General features: G+C 54.1%; 1 protein-coding gene across 3 annotated transcripts in view; it reads left to right on the top strand.

Moving 5' to 3' along the window:
* Positions 1-19,559, top strand: part of Dpp9 (dipeptidyl peptidase 9) — a 34,996-nt gene that overhangs the window by 14,470 nt on the left and 967 nt on the right. For 2 of the 3 annotated variants that reach the window (XM_217309.11, NM_001305241.1), the window contains exons 4-20: positions 1,086-1,198; positions 2,079-2,252; positions 2,322-2,490; positions 2,607-2,720; positions 4,933-5,061; positions 6,623-6,684; positions 9,083-9,183; positions 10,048-10,225; positions 10,346-10,508; positions 13,916-13,995; positions 14,985-15,137; positions 15,440-15,575; positions 16,072-16,217; positions 16,323-16,469; positions 17,007-17,159; positions 17,707-17,849; positions 18,801-18,912. In XM_217309.11, the coding sequence (XP_217309.6) occupies positions 1,086-1,198; positions 2,079-2,252; positions 2,322-2,490; positions 2,607-2,720; positions 4,933-5,061; positions 6,623-6,684; positions 9,083-9,183; positions 10,048-10,225; positions 10,346-10,508; positions 13,916-13,995; positions 14,985-15,137; positions 15,440-15,575; positions 16,072-16,217; positions 16,323-16,469; positions 17,007-17,159; positions 17,707-17,849; positions 18,801-18,912 (2,273 nt within the window). Of the gene's footprint in view, positions 1-1,085; positions 1,199-2,078; positions 2,253-2,321; positions 2,491-2,606; positions 2,721-4,932; positions 5,062-6,622; positions 6,685-9,082; positions 9,184-10,047; positions 10,226-10,345; positions 10,509-13,915; positions 13,996-14,984; positions 15,138-15,439; positions 15,576-16,071; positions 16,218-16,322; positions 16,470-17,006; positions 17,160-17,293; positions 17,413-17,706; positions 17,850-18,800; positions 18,913-19,559 lie in introns of those variants that run through there. The other variant, XM_039083145.2, reaches the window with a different exon arrangement.

Raw genomic sequence — 19,559 nt, 5'->3', positions numbered from 1 at the left:
ATTCAGGGTTATCCTTATCTACCTAGCAAGTCAGAGACCAGCCTGGGCTACAGGACACTCTGTCCAAAAAAGCAAAAGAAAGGAAAGTGACCCAGAGAGGTGTACATGTTCTGTCACCTGTTGGGCCACCGAGTAAGGAGGCTGGCTTGGACGCTCAACTGCTGTGCACCCAGCCAGAAAGTGCTGAGAAGTCAGCTAGGAGCACGATAGCTTCTCCAGCAGAGGTCCAGCCCCGCTGTATACACATGCACGTGTCCTGTCCCAGTCCATTGCCCATATTCCCTCAGCGACTATTGGTGTCCTTCAGTCAGGGCTCAAGTCTGTTTGTCCTCAGAGGTGATGGCCACAGGAGCCTTGGGCTTGGGGCTTGAGGAGGGTAGAGTTGGAGCTGTCCCTATCCAGACTAGAGTGGCTGGAGCCAGGGCTGCAGTGTGAGGACGTCCCTTCTAAAAGCACCTGCCGTGACTGAGTGTGTGATGTGCACCAAACGTGCACACAGCATGAGTACACACTCCTCCCTCCCTCCCTAAGGTTTGGCCTTACTCCTATCTGAGAATGGCTTTGTCCTCAGTCTTTGCCAGTGTCTCTCATACAGAGGGTTCTTCTAGAGCCACCCCTGACTGCAGAGGCTGCTGCAGCCACTGGGGCCTGAGTCTCAGGCTGGGAAAGTCTACCACAGAAGTGACCAAACAGCAGGGCTGGGGTGACAGCTCAGTGGGTAAAGTACAGGCTATACAAATGTGAGGACCCACAATCAGATCCCCAACACCTGTGTCAAAGCCAGACGTGCTGGTTGCATCTGTCAACCTGGTGTCTGTGCCAGGGAAGGGAAGCTAGGAAGACACCTGGGGCTCATTGAGTAGCCAGCTAAGTCAGGAGGAGACCTGGACTCCAGCATTTGGGAGAAACATGCAGGTGGATTCCTGTAGGTTTTAGGCAGAGAGGGAGAGAGAGGAGATACCTGATGGCTTCTATGTGTGCACAGTGATAGACACATGTGCTCTGACTAGAGAGAGGGAGCCATGGCCTGATAACCTCTCAGGTACTCCCTCCAAACTCTTGAACTTTCTCTGACTCCTCCCCAGGAATGCCTTATGGTAGCCGAGAGAACTCCCTCCTCTACTCCGAGATCCCCAAGAAGGTACGGAAGGAGGCCCTGCTGCTGCTGTCCTGGAAGCAGATGCTGGACCACTTCCAGGTGAGCCACCCGTACCACACCGGGCTTCTGGGTACAGAGCTGTGACTGGGGTACTTGTCAGGTCTGCCTCTCCTTCCTGTCTGCACCTTCAAGTGAAGGGTGAGTCAGAGACCTGGCTAATAATTAATATGACTGCCACAAGGAGCTGAGTGAAGGGGTCACCCGGCAAGGTTGGACTCTGTGGCTGTAAATATTACACAAGGCTGCAGCTCAGTGGCAAGCCTCGCCCAGCATGTGCCAAGGCCCTGAGGTATCTCAAAGGAAAAAATAACACCATCACAGTGGCATACCTGAGTCCCTCCCATCTTGCCCACTCACTCCCAGTTTGGAATACCTCCCTCCCCTCCTGGGTAGCCTTCCACACAATGTGATGCTAGGACTGGACCCCAGGCATTCACATTTGCCTCGTTCACACTCTTGCTCTGAGCTGGCCCCAAGCCCAGTCCTCAGGGTCACTGCATGGAACACACAGGAAGCCCTAGGTTCTAATCCATCATATCAGGCAGTGTCGTGGCGCATGCCTGCCAGTCCAGCACGGAGCACGTGAGGTGGAGGCAGGATGAGTGGGAGTTCAGAATTATCCCCTGCTAAGTAGTGAATTCCAGGTTAGCCTGGGCCACACAAGACACTCTCTCAAACAAACAGACTCCTTCCATGTTCCCTATGGTTCTGTCCAGATAACTCGCTCACTGGGATCCCCCCACCACACCCCCAATGGGGATCCCAGGACAGGTGATTAGTAGAACCTTGGGCGTGTTCTATACAGCTGTGGATTTAGAAGGGCATGAATGGGGTATGGGATGTCCCCACAGATCTTCAGCATGGGGACAGCGTGTCACAATGGGGAATCTGAGTGAAGCTGTGTCCCCTGTGTCCCCAGGCCACACCTCACCATGGTGTCTACTCACGAGAGGAGGAGCTGCTGCGGGAGCGCAAGCGCCTCGGTGTCTTTGGTATCACTTCTTATGACTTCCACAGCGAGAGTGGCCTCTTCCTCTTCCAGGCCAGCAACAGCCTGTTCCACTGCAGGGATGGTGGCAAGAATGGCTTTATGGTGAGGCATGACCTGTGTCCTGGGGTGGGGATGTGAGGCTAGCACCCTGACCCAACTTCCCTGTCCCAGGTGTCTCCGATGAAGCCTCTGGAGATCAAGACGCAGTGTAGTGGGCCACGCATGGACCCCAAGATCTGTCCCGCAGACCCTGCTTTCTTTTCCTTCATCAACAACAATGACCTGTGGGTAGCAAACATTGAGACTGGGGAGGAACGGCGTCTCACCTTCTGTCACCAGGGTGAGGCCTGGGCATGAGCAGGGTTGGGGATGACAGTCTGCCTGGTCATGTCATCGTGTTATGAAGATAGCTGACTCCTACAGGCTGTGTGTCACTTACAGTGTACCCTTTTCCAGGTTCAGCCAGTGTTCTGGACAATCCCAAGTCAGCAGGTGTGGCCACCTTCGTCATCCAGGAGGAGTTTGACAGGTTCACTGGGTGCTGGTGGTGCCCCACAGCCTCTTGGGAAGGTAGGGAGTTCACTTGTCAGTACTCCAGTCTAAGGACTTAATGTCTCCCCTGAGTTAGCCGTGTGGGCTCAGAACCAACACTTAGGGTCTGCACAAGACAGGAAGAGGACAGGGTTGGGGATTTAGCTCAGTGGTAGAGCGCTTGCCTAGGAAGCGCAAGGCCCTGGGTTCGGTCCCCAGCTCCAGAAAAAAAAAAAAAAAGAACCAAAAAAAAAAAAAAAAAAAAGACAGGAAGAGGACAAAGACTTTGCCTCACCTGGGCCTGCCATTCATATAAACCATTAAATTACTGGAGAAAAGAGGACACCAGGTGAGCCATGGGCAGCAGAGCCTCATCCTCAGCCCCTCACTGGGAAAGTCTAAGGCAGGGGCTCTACCCTGACCATGCTCCCAAGAACTCACTAGGGGATTCTAGGTGAAGACTCCACCCCTGACCACACCCCAGCTTCTCACTGGGGGTTCTAGGCTTCATCCCCCTGACTATACCCTCAGCCCTTCACTCAGGGGTTCTAGGCTTCATCCCCCTGACTATACCCTCAGCCCTTCACTCAGGGCTTCTAGGCTTCATCCCCCTGACTATACCCTCAGCCCTTCACTCAGGGCTTCTAGGCTTCATCCCCCTGACTATACCCTCAGCCCTTCACTCAGGGGTTCTAGGCTTCATCCCCCTGACTATACCCTCAGCCCTTCACTCAGGGGTTCTAGGCTTCATCCCCCTGACTATACCCTCAGCCCTTCACTCAGGGATTCTAGGCTTCATCCCCCTGACTATACCCTCAGCCCTTCACTCAGGGGTTCTAGGCTTCATCCCCCTGACTATACCCTCAGCCCTTCACTCAGGGGTTCTAGGCTTCATCCCCCTGACTATACCCTCAGCCCTTCACTCAGGGGTTCTAGGCTTCATCCCCCTGACTATACCCTCAGCCCTTCACGCAGGGGTTCTAGGCTTCATCCCCCTGACTATACCCTCAGCCCTTCACTCAGGGGTTCTAGGCTTCATCCCCCTGACTATACCCTCAGCCCTTCACGCAGGGGTTCTAGGCTTCATCCCCCTGACTATACCCTCAGCCCTTCACTCAGGGGTTCTAGGCTTCATCCCCCTGACTATACCCTCAGCCCTTCACTCAGGGGTTCTAGGCTTCATCCCCCTGACTATACCCTCAGCCCTTCACTCAGGGGTTCTAGGCTTCATCCCCCTGACTATACCCTCAGCCCTTCACGCAGGGGTTCTAGGCTTCATCCCCCTGACTATACCCTCAGCCCTTCACGCAGGGGTTCTAGGCTTCATCCCCCTGACTATACCCTCAGCCCTTCACTCAGGGGTTCTAGGCTTCATCCCCCTGACTATACCCTCAGCCCTTCACGCAGGGGTTCTAGGCTTCATCCCCCTGACTATACCCTCAGCCCTTCACTCAGGGGTTCTAGGCTTCATCCCCCTGACTATACCCTCAGCCCTTCACGCAGGGGTTCTAGGCTTCATCCCCCTGACTATACCCTCAGCCCTTCACGCAGGGGTTCTAGGCTTCATCCCCCTGACTATACCCTCAGCCCTTCACTCAGGGGTTCTAGGCTTCATCCCCCTGACTATACCCTCAGCCCTTCACTCAGGGGTTCTAGGCTTCATCCCCCTGACTATACCCTCAGCCCTTCACGCAGGGGTTCTAGGCTTCATCCCCCTGACTATACCCTCAGCCCTTCACGCAGGGGTTCTAGGCCAGGCTCCACTTCTGACCAGCCCCTCACTGGGCTGTCCCATTCCCCCAGCCCCTCGTTGTGGTGTTTATACTTCCAGAACATATTGAGAATGTGTGTTCAGGTTATCAGGACAAAATCTCCTGACTGAGCAGCATAGACAGCAGAGATTCATGATCCCACAATGGCCTCTGTGGGTCTAAGGTGCAGTGTGTCAGATCTGGCTTTCCCAAAGGCTCCAGCATACTCCTTGTGTCCTCTAAGGTCCCATGTTATTGTGTCCTGGTCCTCTGAATATTCCTGTCATACTGGCCCAGGGTCTCCACCTGACCTCATTGTGAAGCGCATGGGGCCGGGCCTCAGGCTGAAGCTTGAGTAGATGGCTTCAGGGACCAGCCTGACTCTACATCGCCAGCAGGCATCTGTTGAGCTGCTTCAGCCCTGCTCCTGTCCCTCTGTGAGGCTCACAGCCCCTGTTTGTTGTGGGTGAGTGGCCTGACTCTTCCTTGTACCCCATTAGGTTCGGGAGGCCTCAAGACCCTACGCATCCTGTATGAGGAAGTGGATGAGTCTGAGGTGGAGGTTATTCATGTGCCCTCCCCTGCCCTGGAGGAGAGGAAGACAGATTCCTACCGCTACCCCAGGACAGGTGGGTACCTGTGGCAAGACCCCCTGCTACTATGAGGCCTCCACATTGCAGCTAGTTATTGGGTCTCATGGTCCCAGAACTCAGAGCCCACAGATCCTGTAGGTAGGTCTAGCAGGTGAGTCTGACTGTGTCCTCTAACCACCAAATGGCATGTCTCTGCACATCTCCACACCAGGACAGCCAGGCAAGCAGACTGAGTTAATGGGCGATTCTGCAGCGCAGTGGCGCCACCTGCCATCTCAGCACTCGGGAGGCTGAGGCAGGAGGTTTATGAGTTCAGGCCAGCCTAGGCTCTATAGTGAACACCTGTCAAAACAAAAAACAAAAAACAAAACAAAACAACACCCAAAACCCCCAAGGGATTGAAAGGGACTGGCTCTCCTGGCTGAGCCCTGTCTCTTTGATGTCTCTGGACATTAGAAGCCTCAAGTCAGCAGTAGCCCCTGCCAGCCTGGTTCAACCTTAGGCTGCCTGCAAACCTGTGGGAGTCACTGGCCTTGGACTAAGGCTTCCTGTGCACAGAGCCCCAAGCTCCACCCACCCATACCACAAACTGGGTGTGGTGGGGATACACCTGTCATTGCTGCAGGAGTCAGGAAGATCAGGAGTTCAAAGTCAGCCTGGGCTACATGAGACCCTATCTGTAAAAACAAAATAAAGTAAAATAAAAATAAATAAACCAACCAACCAATCAACCAGACTGCCATTGCAGACATACAGTGAGCCTCTCAAGATACTCTATAGGACCTAGGCTCTCTACAGGACGTCTGTGAGACTTTCCACATTTAGCCCATGCTTAACAGATGTGGAAAGTCAGACTCAGTAGGTGTCCCATGGTACCCTGTGCTGGTGCCTGAGCCATCTCCCAGGATTTGTTGCCAGCTCTCCAAGAAAACATTTCTAGCCACATCCCACCTCTTAGAAGTATGGCCTGGGACTGAAGAGTTGGCTCAGCAGTTAAGAGCACTGACTCCTTTTCCAGAGGTCCTGAGTTCAATTCCCAGCAACCACATGATGGCTCACAATCATCTGTAATCTGTAATGAGATCTGATGCCCTCTTCTGGTGTGTCTGAAAACAGCTACAGTGTAATAATATAATATAAAATAAATAAATCTTTGAAAAGAAGGAGGAGGAGAAGAAGTAGCAGCAGTAGCAGCAGCAGCAGCAGCAGCAGCAGCAGCAGTAGTAGTGTGAACTGTCCCAGCCTGTGGCCACTGCCTCCTAAGGGCTGGGCCTGGCTGCATGTGGTGATGTGTCCTATCCCTGTCCCCACGTTGGTTTCACAAAGGCAGAGACAGGGCCGTGTTCCTTCCGTGTCGCATTGTTCTATTCCAGCTTTTATCATACCTGGCCTGTGCTCCCAGGTGACAAAGGAATACATCTTAATTCCCCTATTAGGAATGTGGTCCAGGCCCTGGTCAGATTATCCCTGCCCCAAGGACTATGTCATGCCCAAGAGGAGCCATGCCACCTCCCCACTGGTGCAGCCACACAGACCCTGGCCAGGGCAGCCTCTGACAGCCTGGCACTCACCTGGCCTTCTCCCATCTCTTCCACAGGCAGCAAGAATCCCAAGATTGCCCTGAAGCTGGCTGAGCTCCAGACAGACCATCAGGGCAAAGTAAGAGCCCAGCATATGGGGGAGCCCACACAAGTAATGAGGGGCGGTGAGCAGCCAGTCTACTCTCTGTGACATGCATGGTGCTGCCAGTTGGCCTCACCTGTCTTCTGTGGTGGCCAGCGACTCAAGAGTATGGTGGCCATAAGCCCAGAACACTGGGGCACATTGCCAGTGTGTCAGTCTCCAGGTCGCCTCATGTTGGGCAGGGCAGTGTTCTAGATCCTTCTCTGTCCCCTCCTCCTTTGCACTGCTTACGTATAGCACTGAGTAAGGCCTTGCAACCCAGAGTGTGTGCCAAGCGACAAGGGCAACATGGTTCCTGATAAGAGGTCTCTGTGAGTGCATCCACCTGCCTCTGTAGGCCGCTCCACCACTCTGATGCACCTTCCCCAATCCAGTGAGAGCTGTTGACAGCACTTCTGAAGTCCAAATCCCTCAGGTCACCAAGGGTGTGTGACACTGAGGCAGCTCCTGGGCCTGAGGTTGTATGGTGCTTGCTTTTGGAGACATCAGGCAGGCATTTTATGCAGCTGCAGGAGTGTGGCCCCTGGGAATTTCATTCTTGGGTTAATATGCTGTGTGTGTGTGTGTGTGTGTGTGTGTGTGTGTGTGTGTGTGTGTGTGTGTGAAGGTCAGAGGACAGCTTTTGGGGGTCAGCTTTCTCCCTCCACCTTGTGGGTTCTAACAGTCAGACTAGACCTGGGAACTCTTGTAATGAGCTTGGTGACAGGGTCCTTTCCTGTGGAGCTATTCCACTGGCCCCCAGGCAAGTTTTTGAAAAAACTTTGGTAACATTCGGGAAAGTGTAAGACCCACCCCATGTGTTATTTGTATTGTTTTCTTTATGCATAATATTAGGGCCTCACTCACCAAGACCTTTGTACAATCTTCAGAACATTTCAGCATTGCCAGTGATGTGGAAGTTACCACCAAGCTATGTTTTTGGTTTTTGGTTTTTGTTGTTGTTGTTTTTTTTTTGTTTTTTTTTGGGGGGGGGGTGGTACTGGAGTGCGTTCAGGGTTTTTTTGTTTGTTTTTCCTTTTTAAAAAAAAAAAAAAAAAACACTGGTCCCTGAGCTGCTGTGGGCTGCAGCAGCTGACAGCTGTGGGCTGGTGACCTCGCCAGGGTCGCCACTGAAGACCCTGCCTCCCTTTCTCCCCATCATCTGCTTGCTCAGCGTGACCAAGACCCCTTGATTCTCCAGGGGTGACTCAGGGCAGAAACAGGTGCTTCTAGAACCATTGTATGTGGCAGGGAGCAGAGTGTGCTGTTGTGGTATCCCCCACCCCACCCCCTCCACCTCCAAGGAGCTGTCACTGCAGCAGAGAGGCACAGGTTGGTGACTTTGATAGCAGAGATGCTGTCTACAGCCATACAGATTGGTGTTGGTAGGGCTGGCTACCTCTGAGAGCTGGACAGGGTCTGTCCCAGCAGCTCAGGTGATCACCTGTCTTGAGGTTCTAGTGGACACCTTGTGAGAGAGAGGGCGGCGAGGACAGAGACGGAGTTGGGGGGGGACAGAGGGAGAAGGAGAGAGTCAGTCAGTCAGTTGGTCTGTCTGTCTATTTCTATCTCCTTGCATTTCTCCCTTGAAAGATAAAACATGTTGGATTAGGGTCTCCAATCCAGTGTGACTTCCACCTTAGCCGTTATACTTCAGAAAGCTGCCTGCCTGCCTGCCTGCCTGCCTGCCTCCCTGCCTCCCTGCTGCCTGCCTGCCTGCCTTCCTGCTGCCTGCCTGCCTGCCTCCCTGTTGCCTGCCTGCCTGCCTGCCTGCTGCCTGCCTGCCTGCCTGCCTGCCTGCCTGCCTGCCTGCCTCCCTGCTGCCTGCCTGCCTGCCTTCCTGCTGCCTGCCTGCCTGCCTCCCTGTTGCCTGCCTGCCTGCCTGCCTGCCTGCCTGCTGCCTGCCTGCTGCCTGCCTGCCTCCCTGCTGCCTGCCTGCCTCCCTGCTGCCTGCCTGCCTGCCTGCTGCCTGCCTGCCTGCCTGCCTGCCTGCCTGCCTGCCTGCTTGCCTGCTGCCTGCCTGCTGCCTGCCTGCTGCCTGCCTGCCTGCCTGCCTTGCTTCCTTCCTTCCTTCCTTTTCACAATTTATTTATTTTGATTTTTTTGAGTCCTGGAACTTACTATATAAACCAGGCTGGCCTCAGACTCAAAGAGATGGTCCTGCCTCTGCCTCCCCAGTGCTGAGATTAAAGGCATAAAACACCGCACGTGACTTTATTTTCATGTATGATTGTGCACATATGCAGGTACCATGTATGTGCAGTGCTTATGGGGGCCAGAAGAGGGCGTCAGAGCTCCTAAAACTGGCATTCCCCACCTGGTAGATACCAGATGGTTATCTGGGACTGGAGATCAGTGAGACTGTGATGTGCATGACATGGCCCTGTTTCTCTAGATCGTGTCAAGCTGCGAGAAGGAACTGGTACAGCCATTCAGCTCGCTTTTCCCCAAAGTGGAGTACATCGCCCGGGCTGGCTGGACACGGGATGGCAGATAGTGAGTGTCTGGGGAACGGGCAAGTACCTGGAGGCTGTCTGGGGCCCCACCAGAGTGGAGCTCAGTGCCCTGCAGCCATGACTCTTCCCCTCAGGGTCCCTCCCAGCCCTAGCCTGCAGGACACAAAGAGGGAACTCAGGTGTCAGGTCAGTCTGACCAAATTCCCAAGAGTGGGGCAGGGGAGAAGGAAACACTAGGCCACAGACAGGATGAAGGGTCACCTCTGAGCCCTTGTGGTCCTGAGCTCTCCACAGTTGGAACAGAATGCAGAGACAAACAGCCTTTCTCACCACTTCCTCCTCATCTTCCTTTCCTCATGCTGTGTAGCTGAGGCTGACCTAGAATTCGCTTTGTAGCCAAGGATAACCCCGAACTCCTAACCCTTTTGCCTCTACCTCCCTACTGCTGGGATGACAGGTTCATGGCCATGTCAAAACTATTTCAAAATAAAAACTTTAAAAGGCCTGGGTGCAGAGCCATGAGACACCGTGATCACACCCAGCACCAGAATAGAGTAGAATACTTTTTCATTATGTTAGTGTTGGGCGTGATGGTACACACCTGTCATTTCAACACTGAAGTAGAGGCAAGGAGGGTCAAGAGTTCAAAACTATCCTCAGCCATAAAAGACCCTACCTTTAAAAAGTACCCCCCCCCCAAAAAAAAAACATCTGTGCCATTTGTGAATGCTATCTTAGGCCTAAGTCACATGGATTGCTGTCACTAGAGTTTCATTTAATCTGTCCCAGAGATCATGCACCAGTTAGTTTTCCTCTATACCCTTCCTGGCCATGGGCAAGGCTGGCCTCTATGTGCTCTGCCAGTCACTGAGGTCTCCTGCTGCCTCCTCTCTTGTTCTTCCAGTGCCTGGGCCATGTTCCTGGACCGTCCCCAGCAGCGGCTCCAGCTTGTTCTCCTGCCCCCTGCTCTCTTCATCCCAACCCTTGAGAGTGAGGCCCAGTGGCAGGAGGCTGCCAGAGCCATCCCCAAGAACGTGCAACCCTTCATCATTTATGAGGAAGTCACCAATGTCTGGATCAATGTAAGCAGGAATGCCAGGATGCCCACTGTCCCCACACCTAGGTCCCCAGTGTGACACTGGGCTAGCCTCAGGGTTTTGGTCAGCTGTGGAGTCCTCTGACTCTATCATCTGTCCCCACAGGTCCATGACATCTTCCACCCGTTCCCTCAGGCTGAGGGCCAGCAGGACTTTTGTTTCCTCCGTGCCAACGAGTGCAAGACTGGCTTCTGCCACCTGTACAGGGTCACGGTGGACCTTAAAACCAATGACTATGACTGGACGGAACCCCTCAGCCCTGCGGAAGGTGAGCAGAGCCTCAGTCTCATAGGAGGCTGAGGTGGGGAGGAAGGAATAGCCGTACCCTGACCCACATGGCTCTTGTGCCATTGGCAGCCGTCAGCTATATGTTTGTTGACTGGTTAGGTGGGGTTTTCTAAATGTCTATGCAGCAGGGCCAGAATGAAAATAAATAAAGAAAGAAGGAAGGGCAGACATGACTGTTTAGGGATGGAGAAGGAGACAGTTTACTGTAAGTAGAGGGGAGAGCACAGCCAGAGGCAGACACATCTGGGACAGTCCAGTAGAAACATGGCCTGACTGAGCTAGGCCATGGAAGGAGAGAGGGAGGGAGAACAAGAGAGGAGTCACAGACCAAGACGGGCAGCCTGGGCCAAGAGACTGGCATAGCCAAAATGGCTGTGGTATATTGAGACTGGAGGAGTGGCAGATTGTGTTTTTGGTGGAAGGATGTAACCCAGTGGAGGAGGCAGGGTGTGCTGACCAGGGGGCATGAAGCAAGTAGTGATCTGGGATGGTGGGCAAACCTTCCAGCATCTGCATTAGTGTGTTAATGGGTACCTCAGGTTCCCCCACCCCCAATCCTTACCCCCGGCTTTGAAACCTAATAGCTGCCACCAGGGCATTCGAGTTTGGCCCCAGTGAACTGCTGTGTGTCACCTGCATTTAGTTTCATCGTGTCCTTTTTTGGGTACGGCCATACCTGCTCACGTCTCTTTGCCCATGTTTGTGTCCCAGCCTCAGCCATCTGACTTTGGAGCTTCGGATGCGCTGGGCCTTGGACAAAGTGGTTGACTCTAGGGGCCAAGGTGCTGATATCTGAGAAGGAACATGGTGTGTGCTGGTGCTCACCTGTGACTCCAGTCACCACAGCTGAGACTGGAGGGTCAAGTAATAATGCAAGGGCAATTAAAGGTAGTGTCTCTGGCCCTGGGGGACGTAGAGAAGTCAAGTGGCAGAGAGAATGGGGAACATTTTTCTAACAGTGAGCCAGTGTCTCTGGGTGACATGCTACTGCAGAGATCTGAGGAGGACTAGAAAGGCCTGGGGCAGGGGACACAGCCGTGCAAAAGGGGCTGTTTGTAGGACAGAGCTGTGGTGTTGGAGGCGTCTAGAGGAGGATCTGGTGGGTGGAGCAGGGAGAAGGTGGGGAGGGTGTCTGCATGGACTGCAGACAAGACTTAGGACTGGGCTGTGAACCGGAAGTAGTTGGTTCTCCATCAGTGTGAAGTGACTATTTGTGTTTCTGTGGGACTCAGGGCAAGGAGCATGAGATCAGACCACAGTCAAAGCCAGAGCTGCCCCAGTGGCCTTGATCTGACACGTGGGTCTTGGCTGACGGTCTTCCCAGTGGAGCAGGTCCTGGGACTAAGGATGACTTGGGGTCCAGTTGGGGGCACAGAGAATGCAGGGTTCATCAGGAGAGAGGAGCTCAAAATGTGTTGTGGAGTCAGTTGCTTGAGGTGGTGAGTCTGAGTAGATGGTGCTTCTAGGAGACAAGTCATGGCTCCTGGCATGATGGCAGGTGACCCCCCCAGGACCTGGGGACACTTCTAGGCTGTTCTAGGTCTCAGCCTGTGCAGTGGAGGTGTGTCCTCTACCTCAGGGACTGTGCACAGACACAGCCTCCACAGGCTACATTTGGGGAGCAGCATTCCTGCTCTACCTGCTGCGTGCTAGCAGCTTGCTCACATGTGACAACTTCACATGTCCCTAGACACTGCTCAAGCCCTCCTTGAAGACATGTCATCTTCAGTAAGCACCACAGTTAGGAAGTGCCACATGGCATCATAGCAGGCTGCAGCAGCCATGGGTTCAAGGGACAGAATGACTGGAATGGTACCTCTGAGGGCCTGGTATCAAGCCTCATGTCCTGGCTACTTGGCACTGAGTGACCAAGGTGCTGGCCAGGGTTCTGTCTCCATGTCACTTCTGGCCGTGACTCAGTATCACAGGAATGTCACCAACTCTGTGTACTCTGCTGGGGTGCCACCACTGAACTCAGGGAACTTTGCCTAGAAACTCTTCTACAGCTCATGGTTGCCCAGCATAAGAACCAGATGCCAGGGTGCCTAGCCCCGCAGGCTTGCACAGGGTCCATCATTGACCTCATGGCATCATCATGCGATGATGAGAGCTGTGTGTCTGAGCAAGTGAAACCTGAGGAAAGGGCTGGCCTGGCTGGGGCTGAGTTGATACAGTGTCCTCCTGACACACAGGAAGGCCTGGGCTTTATCCAGCACCACAGAACCATGTGTGCTGGCAAGTCTGTCATCATAACATGCAGAGGGTCCAGACTTCCAGGTCATCCTCAGCTACTTAGTGGGCTTAAGCCTAGCCTGGGCTACATGAAGCCCTGTCTAAAATCGGGGACAGGGGGAGGCAGGGGCCAGGGCTGGAGATATGGCTCAGCTGTTAGCACATTGGCAGCTCTTGCTGAGGACTGAGGTTCAGTTCCCAGCACTCACAGGGTAGCACACAGCTGTCTACAGTTCTAGTTCCTAGGGATCCTATGCCCTCTTCTGGCCTCTGCAGGCACTGCATGCGCTGAGTACACACCTGAAGTAAAAATTAAGAAGGAAGGGTGGCTGTTGAGGATGAGAAGGCTTACATGATAGGAAAGAGGGCAGCTTTGGGAGGACACAGAAGAAGGTGGGCTGTGACTAGGAGACCTGGGGCTGGATGACAGCAGACAAGTGGGTCACTGAGACCATGTGATATTGAGAAGCACAGTCAGAAATCCAGGACTGGGAGCAGGGGTAGCAGTTTTGTGTGTGGGTGGGACATGTGAGCTCAGGGCCTGGACAATGATAGGTCTCCTGATGGTCTTAAACTAGGAGAACGGCACCAGATAGCCACCTGTCACCCCAAGCCTCCCAGTCAGCATCTGATGTGCCCTAGCAGATGCCTGGTTTCTGTCTAGTTGGGCCTCAGCATGCTTAGACCTGTTAACCCAGCAGGCCTGCAGGAAACAGAGCCTGATTCTATTTGTGGTTGTTGGGTTTGCTCATGAGATGGGGGTCTCACTATATAGCCCATGCTGGCCCAGAACTCAAAGAGATCCTCTTGCCTCTCTGTGTTGAGAGTGTGGTGTGCTCATTCCTGCCTACTTGCCTGATGAAGCCTGGTTGTTTCTGGTGGCCCAGGATGATATAGTGAGAAATGGCCAGTTGTCACATGCCATGTCTATTATAAATCAGGAAGACCACTTCCTGGCTGTTTTCTGGAAGTGCTGGGCTGCCCTCACTAGGACAGATACCCCCCCCACCTGACCCCTGAACCTCCCAGACAGGTTCACCCATTGCCCTTTAGGCCGGGCTGATTGCCCAGCAGTAAGTAGGCTTCCCTTGGCTTCAGACTACCTTGCCTGTCCCCTTATTGCATGCCTCACCTCTCTGCTCTCCTTCCTCACAGATGAGTTTAAGTGCCCCATCAAGGAGGAAGTCGCCCTGACCAGTGGCGAGTGGGAGGTCTTGTCAAGGCATGGCTCTAAGGTACCTGGTCTCCCTAGCCCCTCCAGCAGGCCGGGCCATGCATTTGCTGGCCTCTGCATTTTCCTGCTGCTCCAACTCCTCCCCTTCCCGAGTTCCTACCAGGGGCCTCAGCAGGGAGGTGTCCATGGGGAGGCTTGGCTCATTCTCAGTGCTGCCCAGGACTCTGCAGTCCACTGTGTGACTAAGTGCTGAGTGGAAGCCCGGCATCTACCCACTTCCTCCTGGGAGCTCCCCACATGGTGGCTAAATGTGTTTAGACATCTCATCAAGGTCCCCCCAAGCAAAGAATCAGAGTTAAAGATTTTTTAATCTGCTCTGTGTATTTCTGAATTTTTTTTTCCCATTTTTAAACTTTGCATTGCTGGGTGTGGAACCAGGATCCTTGTGAGTCCTAGGCCTTTTCCCACTGAGCTGCACTCCAGCCACACACACTGGGAAACACTCTGATTGCCCATACTAGTATGTCCACATCCTTACCTGTATTGCCACAGACAGGGCTTCCTCGTGTGGCTTTGAACCTCTTACTTTAGAATCAAGCGAACAATGAGGCTGAAACATTTTCAAATACTGCAAAGAGTGATGAGCCTCTCATTCCAACACTTGGGGCTAGCCTGGGCTATACAGCCAGCCTCAGCCTCAGAACAAGACGACAATTGGTTAGATTTTTTCTATTTTTTTCCAGAAAAGGTTTCATATAGCTCAGGCTGGCTTTGATCTCACTATGTATGTGGCTGAGAGTGACCTTGAACTCCTGATCCTCCCTAGTGCTCCACCATGCCCAGCTTATGTGTTGGTGGGATGGAACCCAGGGCTTTATGCATGTTGGGTGTGCTTTCTTCCCCCTCTGGGTGCATCAATGGGACCTACAGTGGCCTGCCTGTCCCTCATGCTCTACCCTCAGTCTGATGTGCGACAGGGCTGCTGCCAGCCTGGGGACGGGAGCAAGTGTGGCCAAGGCACTCTGGTCATGACGCCCCCATTACCTGCAGATCTGGGTCAATGAGCAGACGAAGCTGGTGTACTTTCAAGGGACAAAGGACACACCCCTGGAACATCACCTCTACGTGGTCAGCTACGAGTCAGCTGGGGAGATCGTGCGGCTCACCACGCCTGGCTTCTCCCACAGCTGCTCCATGAGTCAGGTGTGCATGCCATGCCACGCCTACCCGAGCTTCTCCAGGTCTGGGAGATTGAAAGTGTGGGGAGACTGCTCCCTCTGATCCAGTCCACAGCCCCTAGCCTCTTAGAACACTGTAGAAGTCAGGCTGATGCCTGTCCATCCAGCATGGGGCCTGGGTCTCTAGCCTAGGAATGGCCCAGTGAGGGCGGTTTCAGGATCTGCAAAGGGTGTGGCAATGTTCCACAGGTGGGTGGGGCTGTACGGTGTCTCTGGGGAAGGCAGAAGCCTGCTCCTGTACACTGAGTGCCACCCTGTGGCCAGCAGAACTTCGACATGTTCGTGAGTCACTACAGCAGCGTGAGCACGCCGCCCTGTGTGCATGTGTACAAGCTGAGTGGCCCCGATGATGACCCACTGCACAAGCAGCCGCGCTTCTGGGCCAGCATGATGGAGGCAGCCAGTGAGTAGTGTGGCCTGCCAGCCAGGGGGAGGGAAGGGCACAATAGACAACCGGGCTCCCAGGGGCAGGTCACACATGGGGGAATAGTCATCTCCAGTCAAGAGAGGTTCCCTGTGTCTCTCCTGACTTAGGTGTGGCTGCAGATGTAGGCTGCCACCCTATATACAGAAGTTGTGTCTTAGGAAAGCCTTGGTCCTTCCTGGGCATGTAATCAGTGTGGCCATTTCTTGAAAAACAGCAGGGAAAGAAATCCAAGGTCAGCCATGGTTGGGGGTATGTGCATTGCTCTGCCTTCCACCATACTCCATTTCCCCAAAGTGGCCAGAACTCTGTGTGGAGGAACCCTGGCGGGGTGGGCAAGTTCTTGGCCATAGGGATTGTGTGACCCATGTGGTGGCCCCCAGGCAGCTCCCCCAAGATCATCTTTCAGGCAGAAGTAGCAGGTCCTCAGGCCAGGTCTCACTAGCCCCTCTACACAATACTTTTGCTTCCTCAGGTTGCCCTCCAGACTATGTACCCCCTGAGATCTTCCACTTCCATACCCGTGCAGACGTGCAGCTCTATGGCATGATCTACAAGCCACACACCCTGCAACCTGGGAGGAAGCACCCTACTGTGCTCTTTGTCTATGGGGGCCCACAGGTGGGTGCACCCTGGCCCGTGCCTTGCCCGCCCCCAGCACCCCTGCAGCTCTCACTGCCTGCCCCCCAGCACCTCTGCAGCTCTCACTGCCCACCTTGCCTGCAGGTGCAGTTGGTGAACAACTCCTTCAAGGGCATCAAGTACCTGCGGCTGAACACACTAGCATCCTTGGGCTATGCTGTGGTGGTTATCGATGGTCGGGGCTCCTGTCAGCGGGGCCTGCACTTTGAGGGGGCCCTGAAAAATCAGATGGTGAGTTCCACTCCTATAGTGTGAGACCCTTGAGGACAAGTGGGACCCAGGGAACACAGGTGCCCTCCACTCTTCCCAGTCCTGAGTGGGAAGAGGATGGTGGCACAAACAGCCTACCACTATGGAGCTGCCTCAGTCCAGGGCACACAAGGGTATGACAGAAGAAGGGAACAGATAGGGTGGTGGGGACACTGGTGTTTAGCGTGGTGACTGGGACAATGGTGGTCATGATCGGGATAGTGGTGATTATGGTGGTGGTGGTGGTAGTAGTGGTTGTAATGATTGTTTTGATAATAATGATGGTGGTAGTGTTAGTGAAGATGGTTGTGATGGTGGGGATTCTTATTTTGATGGTGGTGATGGTGGTGGTGCCAGCCCTGCAAACATAAAGAATAGCTTTAAGCGAGGTCATTCTGGACAGACACTTCTGAATACTACTTGGAGTCTAAGAGGACAGGCTTCTCACTAGTAACATGATGGCATGGTGTGGGATGCTGGTCATCCCTCAGTGGAAGACACAGTGCTGGGTTTCCACAGGGCCAGGTGGAAATTGAGGACCAGGTGGAAGGCTTGCAGTATGTGGCTGAGAAGTATGGCTTTATTGACTTGAGCCGTGTTGCCATCCATGGCTGGTCCTATGGTGGCTTCCTCTCGCTCATGGGGCTCATCCACAAGCCACAAGTGTTCAAGGTGGGTGTCACTCCTGTGTAGCCACCTACAGCCTGATGCCCAGCCACCCTTAGCCCCTTGTGCCCACCCCAGAGCCCCACCCCAGAGCAAGCACCTCGGCAGGGGCCTTGCCACCTGGCTATCTCTCCCCGCAGCCACCCCACGAGGCCGAGTCCCCCTCCTCATTGCCTGCCTCCACCGACCTCAGGATGGCATCTGCCAGCAGCTCTGTGTGGGAGGCCAAGCCCGGGACCCCCGCCTCGGAGGGGCAGAGGTGGGGCATGCTGTGAAGAGCAGCAGGGAGCGCAGGCCCCGGGACTGGCAGGGCACTGTGGGGCGGCGGCCATGAGGAGGCGGAGGAGGCAGGAAGGTGGGACGGGCCCTCCCTCCACATCCTCATGCCCCTGAGCAGCTTAAGGCCCACAGGAACATGTCTAAGGGCCCCCTTCCAGCCTCCACCCCATGCATGTGCTTCCTAGCCCTCCGCTGAGGCCCACAGTCTCAGCCAAGGCCAGACTCCAGATCCAGTGCCTCTCTCCCTGCCTAATCCATCCCCTGTGTCTTCCAGGTAGCCATTGCGGGTGCTCCTGTCACTGTGTGGATGGCCTATGACACAGGGTACACAGAACGATACATGGATGTCCCCGAAAACAATCAGCAAGGCTACGAGGCAGGGTCTGTAGCCCTGCACGTGGAGAAGCTGCCCAATGAGTAAGCCACCCACTCACCATCTGCCACCCAGTGCCATTTCCAGCAGGCCACCCACCTCCCATCCTAGCTGTCCTGCTGAGCTCAGACATCCAGGTACCTGTTGTGGATGTCATCAGACCGGGCTCCAGGAGTGCAGGATGTTAGGGATAAGTCCAGCCTGGCTCCCACACAACTCCAGTAGCCCCATGAGCTCCTCTCCTGCCTTGATGACTTATCTGGACCTTTTCTCACACCCGGTTACCTGCCAAATGCAAGTGTCAGACACAGGTAGCTGCAGGGCGGCGCAGGCCTCTCCACTGTGTGGAAATCCCCACTATTGCCAAACATCACTCCACTGGGATGGCTCTTTCTCAGCAGGGATACAATGTTCTAGAACTAGAGAAGTAATAAGTATATAATATTATGAAGCCACAAAAGTCTCAAAGGCTATCATTGGCCTGAGCACCATCATTGCATATTAGTGTATAAAGTTGAAATAAGATGGCTGGGCCTGGGCCCAGGGATAGAGTGTGCCCAGCATGCAGGAAGCCCTGAGCCCCATCCCAGCACTGTAGAACCTAGGCATGGTGGTACATGTCCTATCATCCCAGCACTCAGGAGATTGGAGGTGGGAAGATCAGGAGTACAATATCAGCCTTAGCTACATGGGTAGTTCAGAAGCAGCCTGGCTACATGAAACCTTGCCTCAAAAATAAGTAAATCTAAGTTAAAAGAGAAAATTCCCCTTCTTGGTTATTTCTGCCACCTTCATATGAGGAGCTGCAGGTGGCTACTGGCCGGTGCATAACACAAGCAATGTCAGTGGTGGTCATGGTGGGAATATGCTTCCAGAATATTCCACCATGCCAGGATGCCTGGGAACTACAGCTGGGGAATGATTCTGAGCCCATGGGCACTACCCCACCCCACTCCCATCCCCCAGGGCCTTACCAGCTCCCCTGTCTTCCCCAGGCCTAACCGCTTACTCATTCTCCATGGCTTCCTGGATGAGAACGTTCACTTTTTTCACACGAATTTCCTGGTGTCCCAGCTGATCCGAGCAGGGAAGCCGTACCAGCTCCAGGTACATGGTTTGGGGACCACGGCAAAGTTCCAGGCTCCCATCTTCTGCCCCTTCTATAGTCTGAGCTCCAAAGGGTCCTGTGTCAATGGTCACCACATCCCAGGTTGCTTTAGTGCTGGGAATACTTGTCCTCAGTGATTACACCTCAGTGAGACCCCAGCTTTGAATCCACTTGGCTCCAGGCATGGTGTCCCCCAATGATTAGAGACCCAAGAGGACTTGCCTGAGGGAGAGGACTTGCCTGAGGGAGAGGACATTTAAAGGTGCATGAATGAGTGAATTGGTGAGGACTGAGGCCCAGGGAGACCCAGACCCGGGTGACAGCCATGAGAGTGAGAGCCCTGAGATTTGGGGACCTGGGTGGGCATGGAAGTGGGGTAGGGTGGGATCTGCTGGGCGGATCCTTGTTGTCGAGGAGTAGCTGCGGCCTACTGCAGAGGCAGATCTTCAGCCCTGAGGTGGGGAGGTGATGTTAATGTGTGGGTGGACTATGGGGGAGACACCAGACAACCAGGACAGTGGAGGGGCAGGGCTCTTTCTCTGAGGTAGGTGATGTTTGCTTCCCCTAACGTTATGAGAATCTCAGGGACCTGAGGTTTGGGTGGGGTTGGTGTCCTCAGACTTGTCTGGGAATGGATTTATAGCAG

The sequence above is a fragment of the Rattus norvegicus genome, chromosome 9 (assembly GCF_036323735.1).
Source record: "Rattus norvegicus strain BN/NHsdMcwi chromosome 9, GRCr8, whole genome shotgun sequence".
Classification (NCBI taxonomy): Eukaryota; Metazoa; Chordata; class Mammalia; order Rodentia; family Muridae; genus Rattus; species Rattus norvegicus.
This window is presented reverse-complemented; position numbering and strand designations above follow the sequence as displayed.